Here is a 26499-nt window from a genome sequence, read left to right as displayed (position 1 = left end):
ACGCGGACGAGTATGTTAGATTCTAGTACGTCTAGATGTTACAATTGTGGCGTGAGGGGTCACAAGTCTTGGGAATGTTCGGTGCCAAAGGGTGATGGCATGGTGTGCTTCGTTTGCCAAGAGGAAGGACATCGTAAGTCAGAATGTCCCGAGTTAGCGGGGACGGGTGCGACAAGGAGACGTTAAGGTACGTTTCCATTTAATAAATATGTTCTTTGATTATTTATTGTGTGTCATTGAGTTTGAGTTGGTTAAATGCATGGTGTTGTGCATGTTATTGATATGGGTGACGTTCCTAATGGAAGTACCCTATGGTGACGTTTTGATTGCTGGGCGAAGGGCGTAAGACTTGGCGTAACCAAGCATTCCTTAGTATTTGGGAAATATTTCTACCAAGCCAAGGAAATGAGTTTTGGTGTTCGGATGTTAGAGTGTGTTCGCTCTCGTGTTGAAGTTGATGAACCATGAGGTTCGACGGGTGGGATGAAACCCGAGAAATTGAGTGTTTTGATTGCTGGGCGAAGGGCGTAAGACTTGGCGTAACCAAGCATTCCTTAGTATTTGGGAAATGTTTCTACCAAGCCATGGAAATGAGTTTTGGTGTTCGGATGTTAGAGCGTGTTCGCTCTCGTGTTGAAGTTGATGAACCATGAGGTTCGACGGGTGGGATGAAACCCGAGAAATCGAGTGTTTTGGATCTCGATGTATGTTAGTAAAGGAGTCTATGTGACGCGACATTAGGTGCCTCTTTTATACCTACTAGCGTGGTGTTCGACTCCGATTATGTTGCGGTTACATTGTACTTAGGGTACCGAAGTGAAACCCTTAGTTACATGAGTGACTGGGTGAAGTTTGACAAGCTATAGCAATTGGATGATTGAGAGAGTAGAGCTGTGTAATTTGCGGTACACTTTTCGTTCGAAGTGTTAAGGATTGGTTGAAATCCTTCGTGTGTCGAAGATTGGAGCGAGATGTAGTGATGGGTCGTGTGAACCCAATTGTTGGTAAAGTCTACCTTTGGTAGCATTGTACGGGTGTACGAGATGCGGTTATGGAACGTAATTCCAAGTGGGGGAGTTACACTCCCGCACGAGAAAATTTTAGTGTGAGATTGCGGATGATGCTTTTGATAGATCCGAAATTCGTGTCGGGACCTAGTTTTGGTCGATTTGTAGTAGAGTACAATTTTGGTTAAATTGTACTTATGAATTTGGATTTGAAATATCACCGGGGGTGGTAATGTGGTGAATCTTGTTGGGAGATAATGGGCGTATTTGACGAGCAAGGTAAAATCCCTCGGTTAAGGGATGTGTGTGTCGGGTTCTCTTCTAAGAGAAATATTGTTTTGTGCCTATGGGCGTGATAGGTGGTTCTTGCTCGATCTTGTTAGCAATGTTTTATGCCTACGTATGGTTCGTGTGCGGGAGATTCCAAGTTGAGTGGAATGATTCTATGTATGTGTATATACTTAGTTTGCTTGTTGAATTGTGGCAAGTGCTATCCAATGGCGAGGATTCACTTTTCGTTGACTACGGTTGGAATGTGATAAGTAGTAAGTGTTATCCGTTAGGATTCGCTTTTCGTTGGCTACTTGTTGGTATGTGGAATGCGTTTTCCGTTAGGAATCGCTTTGGTTTGGCCATGTGTGAGGCATGTGACGAGTGATTAATGTTTGACTTATCGCTCTTCGTCGGTCACATGTAGGTAGTTGGTTATGTGGCGAGTGATTAACGTTTGACCTATCGCTCTTCGTCGGCCACATGTGTGATTGAGGTAAGTGTTAACGTCTCGGTGGCACTTTTCGTCGGCCTCGTCGGTCATGTGCGCGTTGCGATGGTTGGTGAGTAGTTAACGTATTTGACCTACCGCTCTTCGTCGACCAACATCGAGTCGAATGTCGACATTGCGTATTGTTGTTGATGTGTGATCTATTGGGTGTTTTATACGCCAATGGTGGGGTCGTGAGGACCATGTTGTATGATTAGTGATGCGATAGCCGTGTTTCGCTCACCTGTTGCTACGGGTGTGACGATAGTCGATTTTGTACACCTTGGGTTAGCGTTGCCATGGTCGTTTTGGACGCTAACGGTTTTAGCCGTTGCTTGTGATGTTGTACGGTAGTTGCGTATTGGTCGTATTGCGCACTACAAGGGATGTTTAGTGATTTGGTGTTATCCGTAAGGATTCATTTGGTTCGGTCTTCATCGTTTCGGGTTGTTGACCTTAGGTTTAGACTGGTTGCTTTTAGCGTTGTACTCGGTAAGGGTACGCTAAGGGGTTGATATCTCGGTACGAGATTGGTTGAGTTTTCCAGATGTTAGGGAATGAGCATAGTTTTAGTGCTCGGATTGTGGATTTGATAAATCGCGGGTGACGATTTAGTTGTTAAAGGCAATTCAGTGGGACGAATTGCTTAGGAAAGCCGGTTGGGACTTATGTTTGAGGACAGTGAAGTGTGGTCCGTTTGGTTAAGTGACGAGGATCACGAGGACGTGATCGAGGCTAAGTGGGGGAGAGTTGTAACACCACGTTTTTCCCCGTATATGATTTATAGGTGTATTGGGTATGTACGATAGGCGTATGAAGGGTTCGGGACATTTTCTAGTGTTAAGTCTTGTGTGAGGAGAAAATTACTCAGATCGTGCTTTGTGCGCGGCGCGGCATTCTATTGAAATTTAGATCAGAAGTTAGTTATAAAATGATCCCAGACTTAGTCAAATGTGGGGGCGCGACATTTAAGGCCGCGGCGCGGCATACTGCACGAACTGGCACCAGATTCTTGTAATTTTAAATGAAGTTCAAGGTCAATTTGGTCTTTTCGCGTTTGAGCCAGATTTGAGGATTTAACCTCATCCATTCATTTCATTTCTTATTTTCTTTTCCTTTTTCTTTCATTTTCTCCCAAGAAACTCAAATACCCCAAGTGATTCAAGTGGGATTTTGGAAAGGAAGAAGCGGGTTTTAAACTTTGGCGTAGTTGACAAGCTTGTTCTCCTCGTTCTTAGCTACACGGTGATACTAGTGGTAAGCTCTAACTCCGAAATTCATTTTTGTGTTCTTCATTCAATTTTGGGACTTTTGATTGTATGATTCATAGATAGAACCCATTTAGTTGTAATTGGAGATTAACACCAATATTCGGGTTTATTGTTGTTATTGGCGGGTTTTGGGTTTAGTGTACAAGTTCATGCTTGTGAGACTTGCAATTTGGGTGAAATCACTAGCATTTAGTGATTATTGAGATGTTGGAAGCAATTAGGGTTTGATGATGATTTTGACCCGATTGTTGATTTAATAAGGTTTATAAACTTAAAATGGATTAAGTTGAAGTATAAACCCGAGTTAAATGTGTTTTGGTGTCAAGACTTGTAAATGGTGAGATTTTGACTTAACGGGTCAAAATTAGGGTTTATGGGCGATTTTGAGAACGATAAGTGTTTAACACTTGTGTTCGGGTTTAATTGGCATATTAGGACCATTATCACTTGTGTTAGTGATTATTGGTTAGTTTGTGCGCGGTTTGTCCTTGGAAGTGCATTTGGGTCGAAATTGCACTAAGTGTCGAATTGGGTTGGTTTGTAGATCCAATCTAAGTGTGTTGTTGAATTTGTGATAATGGATTAGGTACTTTCCATTGGCGAGTTGTGGATTGTCCGGTTGCATTCTTCAAGGCGACAAGGTGAGTGTTAATATCCTATATGCATATGTATGTGTAGGATGGGTGCGGGTCGGGTGAAGGGGTTCTCGCTTGTAGAGCTCGCTTCTCGTATAGGTGGAATTATTGGACTTGTGTATAGGTCCAAGTGGCACGGTTGTGCGTTTTGGTTGACCACTTTGGCGAGGTGCACACTCTGTGTGTACGTTATCACATGGGCGTGCGATGTGGACTTATGTAACCCCAATGACGAAGGGTTAATATAGTGAGTGAAATGATTATACATGTGTGTATATAATGTATTTACTTTTACGAGGTTCGATGTGGGTTAAAGTTCGGGCGATCGATACCACATCGGGTCAATATATGATATGGGTTTAAAGTTCGGGCGTTCGATACCATGTCATATAGGTGTGTGTGTGGGCGTGTAGTGTGGGTTAAAGTTCGGGGGTTCGATACCACATTACACGTGACGAGTGGGTTTTAAGTTCGGGTGATCGATACCACCCAGGGGTTAGTGAATATTTCGTTGTACACTAACGGTTGTTGGGAACACCGATGGGAAATTCGAAGTACCATTCCCTTGTACTTGGTTAACCATGGTTATTGTGTAGTAAGCGTAAGCAAATTATGTTATTCGATATATATATATATATATATATATATATATATATATATATATATATATATATATATATATATATATATATATATATATATATATATATATATATATATATATATATATATATATATATATTGTATACATATAATGTTGTATTGTCGTGATGTAGCTTATTGGCATTGTTCACATCGTTGTTGGTGTACTTATATTTTGTTGATGTATCTTTAGCTCGTTACTTAGTGATCTTACCGTATGCTTAGACTAGCTTGCCTTTATGCTTGGATGCTCCGGTATGCGGTATTTGGTTTTGTGTGGCGTGTCCATTTTATGCATATATATTTATGTAGTATATTATCATTCACTAAGCGTTAGCTTACCCTCTCGTTGTTGCTATTTTTATAGGATCGCATGCTTGGCGGCTCGGGTAAGCTTGGGGATTAGAGATCTTGGCTAGGTTGCTTAGAAGATCTTGCTTTTGTACTCCATTAGGATTTGGGTAGCGTAGTCCCAAATCACCATGCTAAGTTTTGGTTGGAAACTAAACTAGTCGGGTCGTGTATGTCCGTTTGGACAATTAATCAATGTATTAAATGTTTTAAGGTTTATTAAACCTTCTATTGTATTAAAGATGTTTATGGAAACACAATTGGGACCTAAAGTATTATTTAACGCGTATTAAAAGGAAAATTTTTTATGGGCCGGTTTTAATACGGGTTGGGTCGTTACATTTGGAGATAACTAGTTGTTGAACCCTCGCTTCGCGCCGGGGTTCGGTTTTCAATGTATTTTATTGCGATTAGTTTGTAAAATTATTTCGTGGCTAAATAATGATGTCGTTGAAGCGCAACTCGAGTCGAACTAAAAGATATAACCCGTGAAAGATTTAAATGTTATTTTAAATTAACAATATATGTCCATCTCCGCGTTTAGCTATGTAATTATCGACTTTTAAAAATTTAACGCAAAATCAACGTGTATGAAAAGTACCCCAATTTTTTAGCGTTTTTTAAAAAGCGTCCATTTTGCCTATAGTTAGTGACATTGTGTTCCTAAAATCATTTCGAGTTTAACGATAGTGTCGGAAAAATTTAACTCGTTGCGAGCGAGAAGATATGACCCGTTGAATATTTGGGTGGAGTTTATTTAAGATTTTTTATGAAAATGGTTATTTGACACTTTACTCCTTGTTTGGAGGGTCGATTTGAATATTTGTAAAAAGTGTGGGGTCTTTGTTGGTGTAGTGAAATTTAATTAGAATTTAAAAAAAAAAAGTGAAATGACGAAAATGCCTCTAGTTACTATTCACTATTTTTGTCTAGATTTTTTTTTTCTGGCATAAAAACGAAAACTTATATAACGAAATATCCAAAGCGGAGATAAGAAAACATAAGGACCTCCACTAAAAAGGCTCGAAAACAGAAAACAAAGCAACACAACCCTACTCGAAACGCTATCTAAATCCGAGCCTTATAGTGAACGAAACAAAACAAAACAAAACACGAACACGAAACTAAACACGAACCGAAGATCCAAGCAAAAACCAATCACGACTCAAAAATAGCAAAAACTTACTATTTTTGTCTAGATAATATAGTAATTAGATGATATAGTAATGTTTGTTATAAAATGTGACGTGGGAAAGTAGGTGTAAGCTACCTACGTAGGTCGGTTATTCGCCAAACCTCGTCCACAGCACTCATTCCCATTAAAAAAAAAAAAAAAAAAAAAACTAACACACGAAAACCCTAATTTCACCAATTCATTTCAATATCACCGTAATTTACTTCACTATCTTTACAATTTCATCCTCAACTAAACCAGTTACTCATACGCTCGATTTCCGTACCCAATAGCTGTTTCGATATCCAGGGTTTCGAATGGGGTGAGCTTATCATTTTTCTTATTTTTTGCAATTTATGGAATGGGATAGTAGTAATTCTGATTTGAGCGGTGACGAAGAAGGGTTCTTATTCAATGATGGAGGTCCGTTGATAGTTTGCTTCAACCTGCACCCTGTGGATTTGTTGTTACAGATGCTTTGGAACCTGATCATCCTATAATTTATGTTAATTCTGTCTTCGAAATCATAACCGGTTATCGGGCTGAAGAAGTAATCGGTCGTAATTGGTAAGTTCTGATTCTGTAACAGTAGTATGATTAAAGTATATAGAAATGATTAAGGTATTTTATGAACTTATTAAGTTATTTGACAACGTACTGAACCTTACTCATTGACCTTCATCGTGTAATTGTATATTTGAATTTGAAATTTATGAATATTCAAGTTTTTTTGCTGAATTGGCAGTCAATTAAGCTGTCATGTCATTAAAACTGGTGCCATGTCAATGGTCTGTAAGTCGCGAGAAGTCATATGCATTAAGTAGTAGTGGATTGAATGTTTGTTACATTAAATGGTAAATTGGATGTCCAAAACATGCAACAGGAAAGCGGAGAGAGTTGGATACATATCTATGTAGTTTTCCTGGGCTAGATAATGTTTGATGTTTTTTCTTGTGTATAGCTATGTGTATTTAGCAGTAGAGGAGTATGACTTCCGACCGAAATTAAAATATTTTTTGTTAGCTTGCATTTGAAAGCAACAATCTTTTGGGTGACTATGTTTTGGGGGATTATGAATTTTTAAGAAAAAAGAAAGAAGTCAAGAACATGACTTTATCATATACCAAGGTTTTGACTGACTTAGCACGACCTCGACCTGAATTTTAGCTTTGACCGACTTTTTAGGCTTTTTTGGGCGAAAAAGGATGGTCTAGTCCCCAAACCGACGTGTCGGCAGACTTAAATGACTTCTACAACGATGCTAATACTAGTAGCCAAGCACACCCCAAGAAACTTTGGCTCGTAATGGATGGCTAAAAATGTCAATACTACAGTATTAAGTTTCTATAACTGAAAAAGATTTTTTTTTTTCCCTAGTATAATGGTATACTACCTTTCTTATTTTGTCATCAGTTAGCATGTGTAAGAGTAAATTTCAAGGGATGGATTAAATGAGTTGCTGTAGCCCATGACCCCACTTTTGAATAGAATAGGTCCAATAGGAATGCTAGGTCTTTTTTTTTTTTTTTACTATTATCTGAAGGTTTTTCATTAGTCTATATGTTGCGTGTGTAAAGATCGTATAGCCCAAACACAATGTCCTGCAATATAAGCTCAAGAGTCCATCATTTTCTAAAATCCTTTTCTAAAACTAATTGGTGATAGAGGGACTTCCCCTTAGACTTATATACATACATTTGTTTTGTCCGATGACCGATGTGGGACTTTGGTTTGCTCCCCCAACAAACCTCCCCTCAAACCCAAGTCCAACGATAGTCCAGATCCAACCTTTACCGCCGCCAACTCGGAACTCTCAACCTAGTGGGAGGGCAGGGAGATTTCGATACAAGGCTTCCATGATCAACTCATCGTGGCAGGGTCACGCCACGTCGCTGCGTGCGCTCAGGGGTGCGCCAACTGCGCTGTCCACCTCTGATACCATTTGTAAGGATCGTATAGCCCAAACACAATGTTCTGCAATATAAGCTCAAGAGTCCATCCTTTTTTAAAACCAATTGGTGATAGAGGGACTTCCCCTTAGACTTATATACATACATTTGTTTTGTCTCATGACCGATGTGGGACTTTGGTTTGCACCCCCAACAAACCTCCCCTCAAACCCAAGTCCAACGATAGTCCAGATCCAACCTTTACCGCCGCCAACTCGGAACTCTCAACCTGGTGGGAGGGCAGGGAGATTTCGATACAAGGCTTCCATGATCAACTCATCGTGCCAGGGTCACGCCACGTCGCTGCGTGCGCTCAGGGGTGCGCCCACTGCGCTGTCCACCACATCGGGGCTATAGCCTAGCTCTGATACCATTTGTAAGGATCGTATAGCCCAAACACAATGTCCTGCAATATAAGCTCAAGAGTCCATCCTTTTCTAAAACTAATTGGTGATAGAGGGACTTCCCCTTAGACTTATATACATACATTTGTTTTGTCCCATGACCGATGTGGGACTTTGGTTTGCACCCTCAACAACGTGGACAATGCTCGTTATAGCTAGATTGGTACAAGTAAAATAGGAAGTTGCAGTTACCGAGTTAGTCTCTTAGGATACTTTTTTGTAACTGCATACTCTATATATGCTTCTTCCCGAATACTGAATGAATTTTTAATGTATCTTTAACAACTTTTGAACTGTACTTGATTCTTAGTGTGTTAAATGTACCAATTTTGGAGTTTGATGACTTGATCCTATCAAGGGACCGTACTGTTGTGGAACTTCTCACACAGTCACATCCATATGTTGACGCAGATATATCTATTTATGAAGATTAGCTATGTAATATGATATATCAAACATATAAGATTGTCTTAGCTAGTAGTTTCAGGTTGTCTCCTAGCTGGTCTTCTGACATCTTTTCTCTCTCTTTCCTTAATGATCTGATCTTGAAATCTTCTCTTACATTGTATGCATGTAACATTGTGAAGTAGCAATAAGAATATATGATCACTACTCATGCCCCGTATTCTATACACCATATGTTAATGTAACAGCCTAAGGGAAACATAATATTGAAGTTGTTGGTTGTGGTTTTAGTTTTTTGGAATCTAGTGAGGTGTTATGGGGTTTATTGTCTTTATGGACTTACGGTTATGCAAATCTCAGCGTATGAGGAATAGATTATATACATTTTACTCAGTGTTCTGATAATATTTGTTGAGATCTGTTGATTTTTGCTTTTATGGTGTTGGAAGAACAATTTGATTAAGTAAACGAAATTAAAAACTGATACTGATATACTGTAAAAGACTGCTGCCAGTCTTAAATATGATGGAATTTTTGCAAAAAGGCCTGCAAAAGTATAGACCTTTGCTCATCAAGTTCAGAAAGTTATAAAATTAGAGGTTTATTAGTAGTAACTACAAGACTAACAATCATATATCTAGTCTAGACATCATGTTCAGATAGTATTAGTTGAAATCTGTTGTTTGCTCTTCATGTGTTGGAAGGTCAATCATATAAAGTAGATGTAATTTTTTAATATTGATACCATGAAAAGATTGCCACTAGCCTTATAACTTAATCTTTGTAACATGCCAACAATACTATTTACCAACTGATTATCACACATTAACATGTATTATGAGCTTGTTCACTTTGGTTGATCCATTTAATGTTCTGAAAATAAATAATAATGTCTGATGAGTTCACCAGAAGGCAAGGAGGAGGTCTGACACTTGAAGGAAAATTTCTTAGGTCTATCACGAGTACTATATTTTCCTATAAATATTGTTATGAGAGTTTCTTAGTTCTTGATTATATGTATTTATGTTGTAGTCTTGTAATTTTTAATGTTTTAATATTCTATACTTTTATGGTTTATCTGCTCAACCTGTTATCAATCATATACAACCTAAATTACGCGCTCTCATATCGATAGGGTGAATTTGTCTCCTCTACTTTTTGTGTTTTTTATACTCTATTCTTTTAATTATCATTCTGTCTATGAGTTAGTACATTGATCTTTGTCTACTCTAATTTGTATATTTGTTTTCAGCCGGTTCTTACAATGCAGAGGTCCATATGCAAAAAGAAGACACCCATTGGTAGACTCAACTGTAGTTTCAGAAATTAGAAGATGTCTTGAGGTTGGAGTTTGATTCAAAGGAGAACTTTTAAATTTCACTAAGGATGGTACACCCCTTAATGAACCGATTGCGTATGACTCCCATATATGGTGTCATCACCCATATCATAGGTATCCAGTTCTTCACACAAGTTTATCTTGATCTTGGTCCACTACCGGGGTCCACCACAAATGGGAACTTGAAAATGATGGACCGATTTCGTTCCAGCCTCCTCTCTTGCCGGCTAACTCCAGACGGGTAATTATCATTCTGTCTATGAGTTAGTACATTGATCTTTGTCTACTCTAATTTATATATTTGTTTTCAGCCGGTTCTTACAATGCAGAGGTCCATATGCAAAAAGAAGACACCCATTGGTAGACTCAACTGTAGTTTCAGAAATTAGAAGATGTCTTGAGGTTGGAGTTGAATTCAAAGGAGAACTTTTAAATTTCACTAAGGATGGTACACCCTTAATGAACCGATTGCGTATGACTCCCATATATGGTGATGATGATGTCATCACCCATATCATAGGTATCCAGTTCTTCACACAAGTTTATCTTGATCTTGGTCCACTACCGGGGTCCACCACAAATGGCACCTTGAAAATGATGGACCGATTTCGTTCCAGCCTCCTCTCTTGCCGGCTAACTCCAGGCGGGACCCGCAATTCTCCTCGTGGACTCTGTCGGATTCTACAGTTAAGCGATGAAGTAATATCGCTAAAGATTCTTTCTTTGTTGACCCCCCGAGATATTGCATCTGTAGGTTCAGTTTGTAGGCGGTTTTATGAGGTGGCGAAGAATGAGGACTTATGGAGAATGGTCTGTCAAAACGCCTGGGGTAGTGAGACGACTCGGGTTCTCGAAACGGTCCCACTTTTGTATTGGACTTGAGTTCTACTAAACCCGAGTGGCAACATGTGAAAGTGGGCTCACCGCCACCTGGTTGTTGGGGTCATACACTTTCGTGTGTTAACGGTTCTAATTTAGTTGTGTTTGGAGGATGTGGGACCCAAGGGTTACTTAATGATGTATTTGTGTTGGATTTGGATGCCAAACATCCTTCTTGGCGTGAAATTTCCGGATTAGCCCCTCCAATTCCACGATCATGGCATAGTTCGTGTACACTTGACGGGACAAAACTGATTGTATCCGGCGGTTGTGCGGATTCCGGTGTACTTTTGGGTGACACGTTTTTACTCGATCTTTCAATCGAGAAACCAATCTGGAGAGAGATTCCGGTCGCATGGACCCCACCTTCTCGTTTAGGTCACATGTTATCGGTCTACGGTGGTAGGAAAATATTGATGTTTGGTGGTCTTGCTAAAAGTGGGCCCTTAAGGTTCCGGTCAAGCAATGTTTTCACTATGGATTTAAGTGAGGATGAACCGTGTTGGAGATCGGTGACGGGAAGCGGGATGCCGGGGGCGGGTAACCCTGGCGGCATAGGTCCACCGCCACGTCTTGAGCATGTAGCCGTGAGCCTGCCAGGTGGCAGGATACTTGTGTTTGGTGGGTCAGTTGCTCATGGAGGATATTGAATGTACCTGGTCGGCCACCACGTTTTGCGTGGGGTCATAGTACGTGTGTCGTGGGTGGTACACGGGCCATTGTTCTTGGTGGTCAAACCGGTGAGGAATGGATGCTAAGTGAGATCCATGAGCTATCTTTAGCGAGCTCCGTTATTTAAAGTGCAACAAATGTTATATGAAACCGACTCAGTGGCCCTTTTATGGTCGGGCATGTGTGGTTTCGGGTCAATAGATAGGATATACATGGTATACATTTGTAGATCTAAAGAGGGTATTCCGATTAAGGGTACGATTTTGACAGATTTGTGCAGAAAACCGTTTGTTCTGTACCTACTTGGGTCACTCGCATAGATTTTGATATTCAGTAATTGATAGATTTGATAGGGTATAATATACATTGGTTTTATTTAGTTATTTTTATAATGTCTGCCCATCAGGGAATGCTGTCACTAGAACGGACCACACAAATAGGGGTGTAATGATGTGTTTTGAATGGTGCTTGTATATAGGAAATGACCAAATTGTCCTCAACTATGTACACGAAGCTGTATTCAGGAAGCTATTAACGTCTATTTTGTACATGGACCGGCTAGTTATTTGGCTGTGGATCAAGGGTGCCTTGTGGTTATGGTCGTGGTAGGATATGGGTTTGTGTATGCTCAGCTAGTTGGCTGTCTACAGGGTTAAAAGGTTCATTCAACAGTTCCTTTGTATACATTTATATGTTGACTTGTAATATTTGGATGTTGCCATAGCTTTAGAGTAGTGATGTGTTTCTTTGATGTTTTTGGTCAGGTTAGTCTATAGATAGATGTATATTGTTGAAAATGAACACATAATATGACATGATGGCATACCCACTATAGTGTTTATTTATTAGCCAATAAGAGACCTTTTGTTAATATATGTCATTTCATTTCGACTAGTACTATTTATGACTTTGTTTTTTACTAATTTTTTTTTTTTTTTTACTATTTGTCATTTCATTGTTCTAGCGGTCATGTGACTCTTTCAATGAAGAGTTTGTGAGTTCGAGTCCCACTTAGGACAATTTGTATATATATATTTCGTGGTTAATTCGTTTAGTGGTTTATGTGAGTTTGCCTTTCAAAAATAAAATCTTTTTTTATATATATATTTCAAATTTTAAGAAAAGTAGAGCAATAAAAAAAAATATATATGTATATACTTCCAAATACCTAGCGTGTTGTATTATAGTTATGTTATATGCTATTACGTACAAATGTGAAGCACATTAATGAAAGTATGAAACTACTGATAATGAAATCTTTATGAACTGACAACTGATGCTAAATTACAAAAGAATGAAGATGCAATGGTAACATTAATTTGGAGATAAATTTACAAATTATACACTATACAAGTGCTCGACACAATAAAGAATGAAATAACATGTTTTGAAGTTTGCGAAGAAATGAAGTTTTTGTTCGAGTATGAGCTCCCATTAAAACGAATCTTCACAGAGTTATAGTCTTGAAGCGACAAATGTATCTAAATTCTTTAGTTCTCGTCGCAAGATCTTTCCAGCTGCAGATTTTGGTATCGCGCTCACAAATTTAACCCGTCTTACTTTCTTGGGGTGCAACCTGTTTCATCAAGAACATACATAGTTCAATAACATTGTTTAGCATGAACAAATTTATGTTTAATATCCATTCATATAAATATGAAAAAGACTTCAAACCTGTTTGGCAACAAAGTTGATGATTTCAGATTGCGAAATGTTAGATATAGGTTTCTTTACGACAAACGCCATTGGAACCTCTCCGGCCACTTCATCCAAAGGACCAAAGCCCTGAAACATACCGATTATCAGAATTAAGTTATTATGTCATAAATGAACACTAACAATTCTGTTTCTTATTTTTGTTAATGTATAATGTCACATAAAATAAAAAGCATTAAATTATACTAACCCTATTACTGCAACATCATCTATATCTGGATGAGAAGCCAATACATGCTCCAAATCAGCTGGAGCAATCTGCAAATTAAACAAAATCCAACTTATATAATTAGCACAAATTTAAGTTAAAAGCCACTTATGCGACTCATTTATAAGGGTGATAATAATTTGCTGCATACCTGAAAACCATTGTACTTGATGACATCCTTCATTCGATCAACAACGTATAAGAAGCCTTCGTTATCAAAATATACAATGTCTCCCGTATGTAGCCAGCCATTCTTATCAATCGACGAACACGTTTCAGCCTTGTTTAAATATTCTACCAAAAATCAATACCAAATAAACATTTTCAGTATAGTACTCTAGTAGCATTCAGAAAACGTCAAATCTAAATAAGGAATGAGCCAAAAAAGAACTAAATAAGAGTCTACCATGAACCAAAAAGTTACTAAATAAGAAATTTTGCTTATGAAACAAACACTAGATGGCATTTTTTTTTTTTTTTTTTTGTGTATACCTTTCATGATGCCAGGTCCTCTTAACCAAAGCTCTCCTGTTACACCAGGAGGCGAACACAAACCGTTAATACAATTCACCACTTTGGCTTCCATATTTGGAGCCATTAGCCCTACCGATGCGTAATTCTTTTTATTTCGCGTATTGAATCCTGTTGTTCCCACTGCAGTTGATTCACTCATTCCATAACCCTGCAATGTTATCAATTTTTAAGTTGATTAAAAAACTAACCAACGTTAACTAATTACACTAGTTTGACTGAAACAGAATTTATAATCAATCAATTAAGTAATTTATATTTTTAGAACGACAGTATTGGGATCACCTAGAGGATGGGACTTAACCACCATCACAATCATATGCTACCCACTCACATGTTAGAAGGAAACTCCTCACACACCATCACGCAATGCGTACCCGGTGTGCTTTGGGTTAACCCGAGTAGCTTATGACATGCACCTTGTCACCACAACAGAACCCTAGATAAAACCTCCCCCAAGGATTCGAACCTGCACCGATTTTTTCACGGATACAGGCCCGCAAACAACATGGGGCTTTTTGCTACTAGCTCGGTGGCAATCAATTAAGTAATTAATCAGTCCTTAATTTACCTGAATGAAATCGACATCAGGAAATGTTTGTACAAATTCTTCAATGCATTTAGTACTAATTGGAGCAGCACCACTTGAGACCTGTTTTAAGCTCTTCAATTGATCCCTATAATAAACACTCTTTCCTGTTTTAACCAATGCAGCAATCAATGGAGGTACTTGTTAGAAATATGTTCTCGGGTTGGCTACGGTTCGATCGTGGTTTGACCGTGGTACATATATTCCGAAGATATGCCCATGACATTAAATAATAAAAGTCCATTTATCCTATTCGGTCACACACAAAGGCCAATCGTAAATTGTTTGATATACCTTCTAATCGGAAGTTAATTTATTAATCATTAGTTAATGGTTTAATAAATTAAGTAAGTTTTTTTTTATGTGTGTACATATACTTACAAATCTAAATATATAAGATTTGATATAAATAAGATTTGATTTGATTTGTAAATCTTATTTTATATAAAGATTTGTACTATAATCATATTTTATATAATATATAAGATTTGATTTGATATAAATAAGATTTGATTTGATTTGTAAATCTTATTTTATATAAAGATTTGATTTTGCAAATCTTTTAAAATCTTTCCAAATCTTTATATTTGTATTATATGTATCAATTTTATTCTATATAATACCAAGTCTTGGTATTGAAAATAGATAGAAACTTGAGATACAAAAACACACATACAAAATGATATTTCTCTTTCTCTTTTTCAAGTAACCAAAATACTTGAGATCTATAATTGGGTTCGGTTTTGGTGGAAATAAGGAAAAAGAAAAGATCCGTTAAGTAGAAGGTATAGATTGAAACAAGGTTGGAACTTTGGGTGTCTACCGTTTAGAGGAACTCTTCTTTGGGTTTTTCAGATTCGATCTTCAAAAGGCTACAAAGGTTGTATTCTAATCTTCTCTTGTTTAATTTCGTTAATTTTGTTTTGTTTGCTAAAGTTTTGTACAATGATCCGTGGAAGAGTATGATTTTGTAAAGTTTTAAAAATGCTTCCGCTCGCTTTGAATTTGTATCATACTCCAACAGTGGTATCCGAGCCATCTTGTACAAGTTTTAGCAAACTTTTCTTATGATATTTAGTTTTGATGGATGAGTTGTGCATGATTCTTGGAGATGATCATGCATAACAAACATGCAAAACAAGTATCATGATTTATGTTTTATGTTTCCTAAATACTAATTTGAATCTTAGATTTTGGCAAAATGTAAAATGGGTTAAATTCATTTTTTTTCATTTAAGAAATTTTTTTCCAGCCTGGACAGTCCGTATTTGATGGACTGTTTCGGGGCTTTAAACTCAATATTATTGTATGAGACTAATTGCATTTGAAAGCTAACTGAAAGAACTTAAATTTGAAGAAACAAAAAATTCATCGAAAACGGATTAGAAATGAGTAAAATATGACCATTTAAAGTTACATGTATGAATCTGCCAAAATCCGAAAATTTTAATGGTAACTTGCATGTTGACTATTAAAGATTCAATGTTTAGGAAAATAAAGTACATGAATTCTTTTCATGTTTTACATGAAATGAAAAAATTAAAATTATTAATTTTAGACTTTATGCTTGTCACACCCCCAGTTAGGGCCTGGGTGAAATGTGACTTAATATCAAATCAACCAACATATTATAATATACGAGAACGATACTAAATGATAAAACAAACTTTATTGAGCACGCAGCGGAAAATGAAACGTAGTTACAATGATAGGAATAACAATAATGGAAATGTTCACATGCAGAAGTAATAAATGCGATATCTCTTGATCCTATGTCCAAGTAGCATCACATAAGCAGTAAGTATAAGAGCTTGAATCAAACAGCACCTGAGACAAAACATGCTAAAGTGTCAACCAAAAGGTTGAGTGAAGTTCATAGGTTTAACAAATAAGTTTGACCGTTTGTTTTAGACCACAAGATTTAATTTGTAAGGTTGATCTCCCGCAGGATCAAAAAGTTATGCCAGTGCGTGATATTTAGACTAAACGTTCAAGTTTGCCTCATGACAAGTTGTGTCTGTCCTTGTCGGTTTAATTTCATTATCAAGTAATACAAAGACTTAGTCAAATGTATCGGGGACGTTACTCCCGATAGGCCTACCCCCAATAAATAAGCATGCCGCAGCACTTAAAAATATCACTGTAGGGACTTAGTCGGACGTAGCCGGGTATAGCATAGTTTTAGCAGTTGGTACTTGTGTCTAAATTGTAAATAGTAAAAGCAGCATGTGTCTCACCCCAAATAAGTTAAATAAGTTTGCTAGCAATAAAGAGTGGGGCTATGAATTCACCTTAGTAAGTAGAGAGAGAGTTATTCCTCGGAATAAAGAGTTGAACGAGTGAGCAGGAAAGTCAACCTATTGACATTTAAGAGTAGTTAAGTGTTTTGCCCATGTTTAAGTTTAAGTATGTGTTTAAGTATAGTTTGTTTTACTAAGTTTCTATTCCTAGTAAGTTACTATTTTTATAATGTTTCCATTTTTAGAAAGTTTCTTATTTTACTAAGTTTCTATGACTATAGAGTTTCTACTTTTATGAGTGTTTTTCATTTTAGGATACTTGCCGTATTAGATAAGCTTCCAATCACCCCTTTCCCTTCGAATGGCTAATTTAGATCTAGGGGCTTGAGCCATAGGACCCTTTAAATCGGAAGTCCAAACCCTCTGCCTAGAATCTCGTAGAACCATTCGTCAAGAAAGTTCGAAGATCTATACATCTCTAATACATATCCCAAAATATTTTTGTGCTACAATATAAGTAGTAGGTTATAGGTGCTAGTAATAGTAATAGTGTATACATGTTAAGTACTAGTATAAGTAGTATTAGGGTTTAAGGTTTTAATATGTATATGTATATATAATTCGTATATATACATAAAAATATATTTTTTTACATGTATATATGTATATATAAATCTAGGAGTGTTTATGTATATACTTATGAATAACAAGTTTATAATATGAATATGAATTAACAAAGATTAAAGTTTATGTAAATAGTTTAGGGTTTATGTTATACCTTTGAAGATTCAAGATAATTAACAAAGAAAAGATGAACACGATGAAGATGGAAGATCAAAGCCTTAAAAATCTTGAAGAACTCCTTGAAGATTCTTGAAGAACACGAAGAACAAGCTTGAAGATCCGAATACCACAAGAGAGGGAGAGGGAGAGATTGTTTTTGAGAGAGGATTTTGGTGTGATTTGTGAATGAGAAACTAGGAGTTTATATAGTGCAAGTATTAGAGTGTTAGTCAACATAAGGATGTTCTAATTAATGATTTTATTTTATTTTATAATTTTTAGTCAACAATAGGTGGTACTAGTTTATATATATATTATTTTAATTTTTAGTCAACATAAGGATGATTCTTTAGTCTCATTATTATTACTATTATTACTATTATTATTTTTTACATTTACTACATGATAAGTATTATTTTCTTTTTACTAATTCATGACTTGTATATATTTAGTTCTCAATTGTTTTATTATTTATATAAATGTCAATTTTTATTTATTACTTATAGGTTATTAGTTATAATATTACATAAATGCATAAATTTTAATTAGCAGTGAGTGTCGACTAACAGTTTATTATTTTCATCTTTTATTAACTTGTCAATTATTGCACAAAGTTAATTAATATGTTTTCTAACTCTTAATACTTAACAATTGTTGATTAAAGTTTAATCATTAAGTTTTGATTATATTGTTTGGGCATTTAATATTGGAAAAATATATAATGGAAAAATGAGGGTCGTTATAATGCTTTGGTAAGGTGAATAAATCTCCAACATGTTTTGATTCACTTAATATGTTTATTTGGATGGTTTTGGCATGAAAACTATACTTACAAAATATGAAGTGGGTTTACATACATATGTTATGTAAACAAGGATTGAATATTATAAGTGCCATTAAGTGTTGTTTAAATCAATCCTTATCGAAACATGTTATATGAAAATGGACGGTTGGCACTCCATTTGTTATGTATGTGATTGTTGTATGAAATCGGTAGTATTTGCCTCAATAAGACCCTTGTGTGGATGTTTGGTTGTATGATTTAATTTATTATTTATTCGGGATGAATGTAATAATTTATTAAACGACTTGCATGTCGTCTTTCTATTTATATTGTATTTGTAATAGTATAGAAAATAGAATAGTTATTTTGTAAGATAATGCAACCAAGATTGAAATCAAGAAGACGATGTTCACAAGGCGGCTCATCCGAGCATATAATGGAGATGGCGGTTTTAGTGGGAGCCAATTCTCACACAAGGTTATGTCCCTAGTTGACCATGTTTTTCCGTGTGTTGGCTCACCGGAAAAACGCATAGGACTCGAGGCATACTACCGATAATTGCGTGTCATGATTATTATTGTTTTATTATTTGTCTATGCCATGCTAGCTAGAAAATGTTTTAAAAAAAAAACAAAAGGGACAATAATCATATAAAACGGTTTGGTTAAAATTAGTTTAACAAACGCAATACGCAATACATAATTAGCAAATGTTTTAAAATGGTGTAAACTACTTTTGCTAAAAGAAAACAAAAACCCGTTTTAAATGTAAACTTTACGCTATCCATGAGTAGTACACACATTCGAACCTTCTACCTGTTAGAGTTCGCGATACCCGAGAGTCTTGGGCCGGACTTTAATTGGGTGTTGGGAAGGGTGAGGTGAATTTCGCGATACCCGAGAGTCTTGGGCCAGATTTCACGTGTATCTATCACGGACGGTTTACAATCTGAAATCGTGGTTTGCGGCAAACCCGCCACGAGGAAGGATTAGCGTAGAAGGGATTAAACATGCCAAGTGAAATAATTGATTATCACTAAATCCCGCAGAACCTAAGAATTTCATAATGGATGAAATTGGTAATATAGTTACCTACCTAAATAGCTTATGGTTGGCGATCGGCGGCGAACCCGTCGTTAACATAAGTGAAATATGGATCTTAGCCTTGTTAATTATAATTGTTTGAATATTAAACACACTTGGGTAATTATCTTAACAAGGTTTAAACATATCAAACTAACTAATACAACTTACTTTAAAAATAAAATATGACAGATGTCTGTAACAAATACAAATCCTACTCCGTCATCAATCACTAATTTCTGGATTAAAGGGCTCCTCGAAAAAGGACAAGCTTACGGGCTTGAACTACATGGACTGGCTTCGCAACCTAAGAATTGCTCTTAGGATGGAAGGAAAGATCAGGGCTATTGAGGAACCCTTACCGGCAGAACCCGGATCGAGAGCTACTCAAGCGGCTAGGGACGAGTTTGAAAAACGGCGTTCCGAGTCTAATGAGGTAGCATGCTTGATGTTGGGGACCATGTCTCCAGAGCTCCAAAAGGGCATGGAGAGCTTAGGGTCATATGACATGCTTAACCAACTCAAGGACATGTTCCAACAACAAGCAAAGCAAGAAAGGTTTGACACCGTGAAAGCTCTCGTATCTTGCAAAATGGCAACGGGAAGTAGTGTTAGTGTCCATGTACTACAAATGAAAGGGTACATAGAACGGTTGGAGCGCCTTGGTTTTTCTATAAGTCAGGAGCTTGCAACGGATTTTATCCTGAACTCGCTGACTAGTGCATATGAAGGATTCATTATGAACTATAATATGAACAATATGGAGAAAACAATCATGGAGCTCCATGGCATGTTAAAAACCGCTGAGGCTAACATGGCCAAAGCTAAACCCGCAACTACCGTTCTAGCCATTCGTGAAGGTGGGATTAAGAAGAAGAAAAACAAAGCAAAGGGCAAGAACAAGGGCAAGGGTAAGGTTGGCACGTCCAACTTCAAACCTAAACCTAAGGGCATTGCTAACTCTTCTACTTCAAAGATCCCGCAAACCAAGTCTCCTGAAGAAGCAATATGCTTTCATTGTGGGGATAAAGGACATTGGAGGCGCAATTGTACTAAGTACTTGAAGGAACTTAATGAACTATGGGCTAAGGGAGTCGCTGTACCTTCAGGTTTGTTCATGATTGAACTAAACAATACTACTATTTCTAATTCCTGGGTATTGGACACGGGATGTGGTACTCACATTTGTACAAATGTGCAGGGACTCACAAGAAGTAGGAAGCTGAAGACCGGGGAGCTTAATCTAATCATGGGGAATAAGAATGTTGCCTCTGTTGACATGATTGGAGAATACAAGCTTTCTTTTGATTCTGGTTTATGTATTGTTTTATCAAATGTTTGCTACAGTGCCGAAATGGCAAGAAACATTATATCTTTTGATGCTTTATTTAATGATGGTTTTAATTTTAGTTTTGATAATGGATAAATACTTGTTCACAAAAATGGGATGTTTTATTTCAAGGCTAGTCCTTGTAAAGGCATCTTAGAAACCACAACAAAGCTAAATGATAGTTCAATCTACAATGTTGATTCATCCAAAGATGTTTTGGATAAAACGTATCTATGGCATTGTCGTTTAGGCCACATAAACAAGAAACGCATAGCCAAACTCCAGTCAGATGGAATTCTAGAATCATTTGATATAATATCGTATGATGAATGCGAATCTTGCTTATCAGGAAAAATGACAAAGGCACCTTTCACAGGAAGCTGTGAACGGGCAAAGGATCTGTTGGGGTTGGTACACACTGATGTGTGCGGTCCGTTCAGATCGCCCACTAGACACAAGGAACGATACTTCGTTACATTTACTGATGACTTCAGTAGATATGGCTATGTTTATTTAATTAAAGAAAAGTCTGAAACTTTTGGAGTGTTCAAGGCATACCAAAACGAAGTAGAAAATCAACTGAACAAAAGAATTAAGATTCTCCGATCTGATAGAGGTGGTGAATATCTTAATGATGAATTTCGTGATCATCTACGGGGTTGTGGGATAATCTCACAATTAGCTCCTCCTAGAACACCACAACATAATGGTGTGGCTGAAAGGAGGAATCGAACATTACTTGATATGGTTCGATCCATGATGAGCCGCACAATGCTTCCAATCAGTTTTTGGGGTTACGCCCTACAAACTGCCGCAAGGATCCTTAACCTCATCCCAACCAAGAAAGTTTCCAAAACACCTTATGAGATATGGCATGGTAAAACCGTGTCTCTCTCATATCTAAGAATCTGAGGTTGTGAGGCTTACGTTCGTCGTGAAGCTCAAGATAAACTTGAACCCAGATCTGAAAAGTGTTTATTTGTTGGTTACCCGACTGATTCTTTTGGATATTTGTTTTACAACCCTACTGAGAACAAAGTCTTTGTGTCTCAAAAGGGAGTCTTCCTTGAAAAGGATTTCATATCAAAAGAAACCAGTGGGAGCAAAATAGACCTTGAAGAAATTCAAGAATCAACCGACATGGAAACCGATATTGAAACCGATTCTCCTCAAGAGGTCGACGAACCTGCTGTTGAGAGAGAAACTGACCTACAGCCACCACCTATATGTAGATCTGATAGAGTGCGTCGAACACCAATGAAATATAGTTTACACATATTTGAGGGTGATGACGAAAATATAGATTCTGATGAACCTATTACCTATCAGGAAGCGATGACAGGCCCCGAGTCTGCCAAATGGAAGGAGGCTATGGACAACGAGATCCAATCCATGCATAATAATCAAGTCTGGATCTTGATTGATCATATACCAGGTATTAAAACTATTGGGTGTAAGTGGGTCTTCAAGAAGAAGACCGATATGGATGAAAATGTACACACATTCAAAGCCAGACTGGTGGCTAAGGGTTACACGCAACAATATGGTGTAGACTATGATGAAACTTTTTCACCAGTAGCTATGTTGAAATCCATTAGAATACTTTTTGCCATAGCTGCATTTTATGACTATGAGATATGGCAAATGGATGTAAAAACAGCTTTCCTTAATGGTAAACTAACAGAGGATGTGTTTATGACACAACCTGAGGGTTATGTACATCCTAAGTATCCTAATAGTGTGGCAAGCTTCAAAGGTCCATTTATGGACTTAAACAAGCTTCTCGTACCTGGAATCTTTGATTTGATGAGAAGATCAAAGAATTTGGTTTTATTAGAGGCGAAGATGAGCCATGTGTCTATGTTAGGTCTAGTGGGAGTGTTGTAGTCTTCCTTGTACTATATGTCGATGACATATTACTCATGGGAAACGATATCCCGACACTAAAAGATGTCAAAGCTTGGCTAGGGAAATGTTTCTCCATGAAAGACATAGGAGATGCATCATATATTTTGGGAATAAAGATCTATCGAGATAGGTCAAGGAGATTAATTGGGCTAAACCAAAGTGCATATATAGATAAGATACTGAAGAAATTCGGTATGCATAACTCTAAGAAAGGGTGCGTTCCTATGAACCCTGGAATGATATTGAGCAAGTCTCAATGTCCTAATTCTGACTTGGAATCGGCTACCATGAGTCGGACTCCATATGCTTCAGCTATAGGATCGATCATGTATGCGATGATATGCACTAGGCCTGACATGTCGTATGCACTAAGCATGACTAGTCGTTATCAGGCCAATCCTGGTGAAGCTCATTGGATAGCAGTCAAGAACATTCTAAAGTATCTTAGGAGGACTAAAGAGATGTTCTTGGTCTATGGTGGGAATGACGAGCTGAGCGTCAAAGGATATTCAGACGCTAGTTTCCAATCAGATAGAGATGATTGCTCTTCACAATCAGGATTTGTATTTATGTTGAACGGTGGAGCCGTCACATGGAGAAGTGGCAAGCAAAGTACTATTGCTGATTCTACGACAGAAGCCGAGTATATAGCGGTAAATGAAGCTGCTAAAAAGGCCATGTGGATAAAGAAATTCATCGGGGATCTAGGAGTGGTTCCTACAATCCATGATCCTGTTGAGATTTTCTGCGACAATGTGAGTGCAGCTGTCTTGGCTCAAGAACCGAGGTGACAAAAGCGCACACGGCACATACTCAGAAAGTACCATTACATCCGTCAACTTGTAGCAGAAAATGACATATTATTAAGTAGAGTAGACACGACTAAGAACTTGGCTGATCCTTTCACCAAGCCTTTGCCACAGACTAAACATGATGCTCATAGCATGTCTATTGGCATTCGTGTCATCGATGATAAAGTTTGATTGTATTTATTATGTTAAGTTTGAAACTTTAAACATTGGACAATAATATATGTTGCAATTGATCTGATGATTAATATATTGAGATTATATTATACGCACGATGCGATCATTTCATTGTATATTGCCATGTTTCATTTTGCATGTTTTAACTTCCAATGAATATTATTTCATAAACTTCCACAGTCGATCATTCTCTAAGGAAGAGAGAATTGAATTAAGGCTGCTATGAAGTGTAGTAATATAGGCTTATATGAAACTACATTCATGAGGAACTTGATAGTTGATTCAAGGTTCTGGAATGACCACACTTAGACATTACTTCATGGTTTTAAGTCACAAGTAAGCTCTAAGATGGCAATATCATTTATCCTAGAATGGATATGTATGAAGAACCCTGACACAAACTATATTCTACTTTGACCTGTATTTAACGCTGTGCGTAAATGCCAGTCATAAGGGTGCAGATCAGGTACAATATGGGATGTAGTGGATGTCTATACAGTTGAAGCAATTTGTTCCTTCTTCTCATAGCAAGTTGAAGCGATATCTCTGGGCCCCTCGTTGATTTGTGCTGCATTAAATGCATGGCCATGTTACGACTGAATTGATGCAATAGCAGTCTATTTGATCACCACAAATCTCTATCGGGAAACATAATCTTGAATGATGATGATTGACACTTAACCATGTCACACGTTCATATAGATATCTTGAACAAAAGGATGACTGATATAAATCAAAATATAGGAGTGTAACGTAGCAGACTAGTTGTTACACACGGTGTGTCTTTTAAGACAGGCCAATATTATTAATGTCAGTGCAAGTGGGAGTCTGTTAGAAATATGTTCTCGGGTTGGCTACGGTTCGATCGTGGTTTGACCGTGGTACATATATTCCGAAGATATGCCCATGACATTAAATAATAAAAGTCCATTTATCCTATTCGGTCACACACAAAGGCCAATCGTAAATTGTTTGATATACCTTCTAATCGGAAATTAATTTATTAATCATTAGTTAATGGTTTAATAAATTAAGTAAGTTTTTTATGTGTGTACATATACTTACAAATCTAAATATATAAGATTTGATATAAATAAGATTTGATTTGATTTGTAAATCTTATTTTATATAAAGATTTGTACTATAATCATATTTTATATAATATATAAGATTTGATTTGATATAAATAAGATTTAATTTGATTTGTAAATCTTATTTTATATAAAGATTTGATTTTGCAAATCTTTTAAAATCTTTCCAAATCTTTATATTTGTATTATATGTATCAATTTTATTCTATATAATACCAAGTCTTGGTATTGAAAATAGATAGAAACTTGAGATACAAAAACACACATACAAAATGATATTTCTCTTTCTCTTTTTCAAGTAACTAAAATACTTGAGATCTATAATTGGGTTCGGTTTTGGTGGAAATAAGGAAAAAGAAAAGATCCGTTAAGTAGAAGGTATAGATTGAAACAAGGTTGGAACTTTGGGTGTCTACCGTTTAGAGGAACTCTTCTTTGAGTTTTTCAGATTCGATCTTCAAAAGGCTACAAAGGTTGTATTCTAATCTTCTCTTGTTTAATTTCGTTAATTTTGTTTTGTTTGCTAAAGTTTTGTACAATGATCCGTGGAAGAGTATGATTTTGTAAAGTTTTAAAAATGCTTCCGCTCGCTTTGAATTTGTATCATACTCCAACAGTACTGCAGGGAAATGAGTCACACCATATTTACTAATCACGCATATCATCTCATTATGATCAAACTTATTCATCACAACAATGGTCGAACCCAACGACAATATCCCCAAAGTGAAAAGTGTAAGACCGTAGATATGAAACATTGGTATAACAGCCAAATATACACTTTCTTCGTTATTGTCCCCGTATTGTGAAGCTTCAAATCGAACGAATAACTCAACGCCAGAAATTAAATTTTGATGTGTCAAGACAACACCTTTACTAGCACCAGTAGTACCGGAAGAATAAAGAATAGCTGCAGTGTCATGCTGACTAATCGTACGAGGTGGCAACGAGTTCTGATTGTACGAAATTAGTTGGTGAAAAAGCGAAAATTCAGGATGACTGGTGTCGAAGTTAGGGTTTTGTGGTACGATAATAGAAACGATACCGAATGTACTTAATTCTTTAACTTGAGTAGATAAACTGAAAGCGAGCTTAATGTTACAATCGGATGTTTGTTTTTTGATCTCTGAGGGACTACTAAGAGGATTCATTGTGGTAACTACATCACCAAGATACAAAACACCTAAGAAGATGATATGAAAGTGAATAGAATTAGTCACAATCATTAACACAACATCGCCTTTTCGAACGCCCATTTGGTGGTGGAGCCCGCTCGCCATGGATTTAACCAATGGTTGTAGTTGTGCGTATGATAACGATAAACCGGTTGAGCCATCAATGAAGGATGTATTGCCATTGTGTTTATGAGAAAATATGTGTGAAACGACATCAGTAAAAGGGTCTGAAGGGAGGTTAATTGGTGTGTGTTTGCTGCTGTATATTCCTGTTTCTAAAGAATACCATTTTGGAACTTCAATGGGTTGCTTTTGCATGTTAGAATGTGTTAAAAATCCCTTTTTTTTTTTTAATGTGAAGAATGTGTGAGAAAAGACTGTTGTAGGTTTGGTTAATACTTAATATTGTGGGGGCTATATATAATATTTAGATGCTATCCAAGCTTGAAAACTATTATAATATTTTATAATGGTAAGAAAAATTGGTTGCATTTTATTGAAATGTTATAAGTATAGAAATTTACATGAAGGTGTATATCTCAAATTGTTACACCTAGTAGGCAATTAAAAAAGGCCATCTGATCCATG

General features: G+C 36.9%; 1 protein-coding gene and 1 pseudogene across 1 annotated transcript; one reads left to right on the top strand and one right to left on the bottom strand.

Annotated features, from left to right (window-relative positions):
- Positions 1-6022: 6022 nt before the first annotated feature.
- On the top strand, positions 6023-11560 carry LOC139894294 (adagio protein 1-like; annotated as a pseudogene).
- Positions 11561-13034: 1474 nt separating this feature from the next.
- LOC139887742 (4-coumarate--CoA ligase-like 6) lies at positions 13035-26229 on the bottom strand. Its single transcript, XM_071870803.1, has 7 exons — positions 25377-26229; positions 14515-14639; positions 13905-14094; positions 13564-13706; positions 13403-13462; positions 13163-13273; positions 13035-13064 (listed from the first exon to the last, which is right to left on the bottom strand). Exons 1-7 carry the CDS (start codon positions 26227-26229, stop codon positions 13035-13037), a joined length of 1512 nt encoding a protein of 503 aa, XP_071726904.1.
- Between the last annotated feature and the right edge of the window lie 270 nt (positions 26230-26499).

This window comes from Rutidosis leptorrhynchoides, chromosome 2 (assembly GCF_046630445.1).
Source record: "Rutidosis leptorrhynchoides isolate AG116_Rl617_1_P2 chromosome 2, CSIRO_AGI_Rlap_v1, whole genome shotgun sequence".
Classification (NCBI taxonomy): Eukaryota; Viridiplantae; Streptophyta; class Magnoliopsida; order Asterales; family Asteraceae; genus Rutidosis; species Rutidosis leptorrhynchoides.
Note: the sequence above shows the minus strand (reverse complement) of the source record. Positions and strands in the feature narration are given on the sequence as shown.

What these genes read in the sequence shown, in the direction of transcription:
- LOC139887742 (XM_071870803.1), bottom strand. Translation starts at nt 26,229, where the DNA reads ATGCAAAAGCAACCCATTGAAGTTCCAAAATGGTATTCTTTAGAAACA. An exon ending in AGGACCTGGCATCATGAAAG is followed by an intron (nt 13,707 to 13,904) that starts GTATACACAAAA and finishes GATTTTTGGTAG; the next exon opens with AATATTTAAACAAGGCTGAA. An exon ending in TCAACTTTGTTGCCAAACAG is followed by an intron (nt 13,065 to 13,162) that starts GTTTGAAGTCTT and finishes TTGATGAAACAG; the next exon opens with GTTGCACCCCAAGAAAGTAA.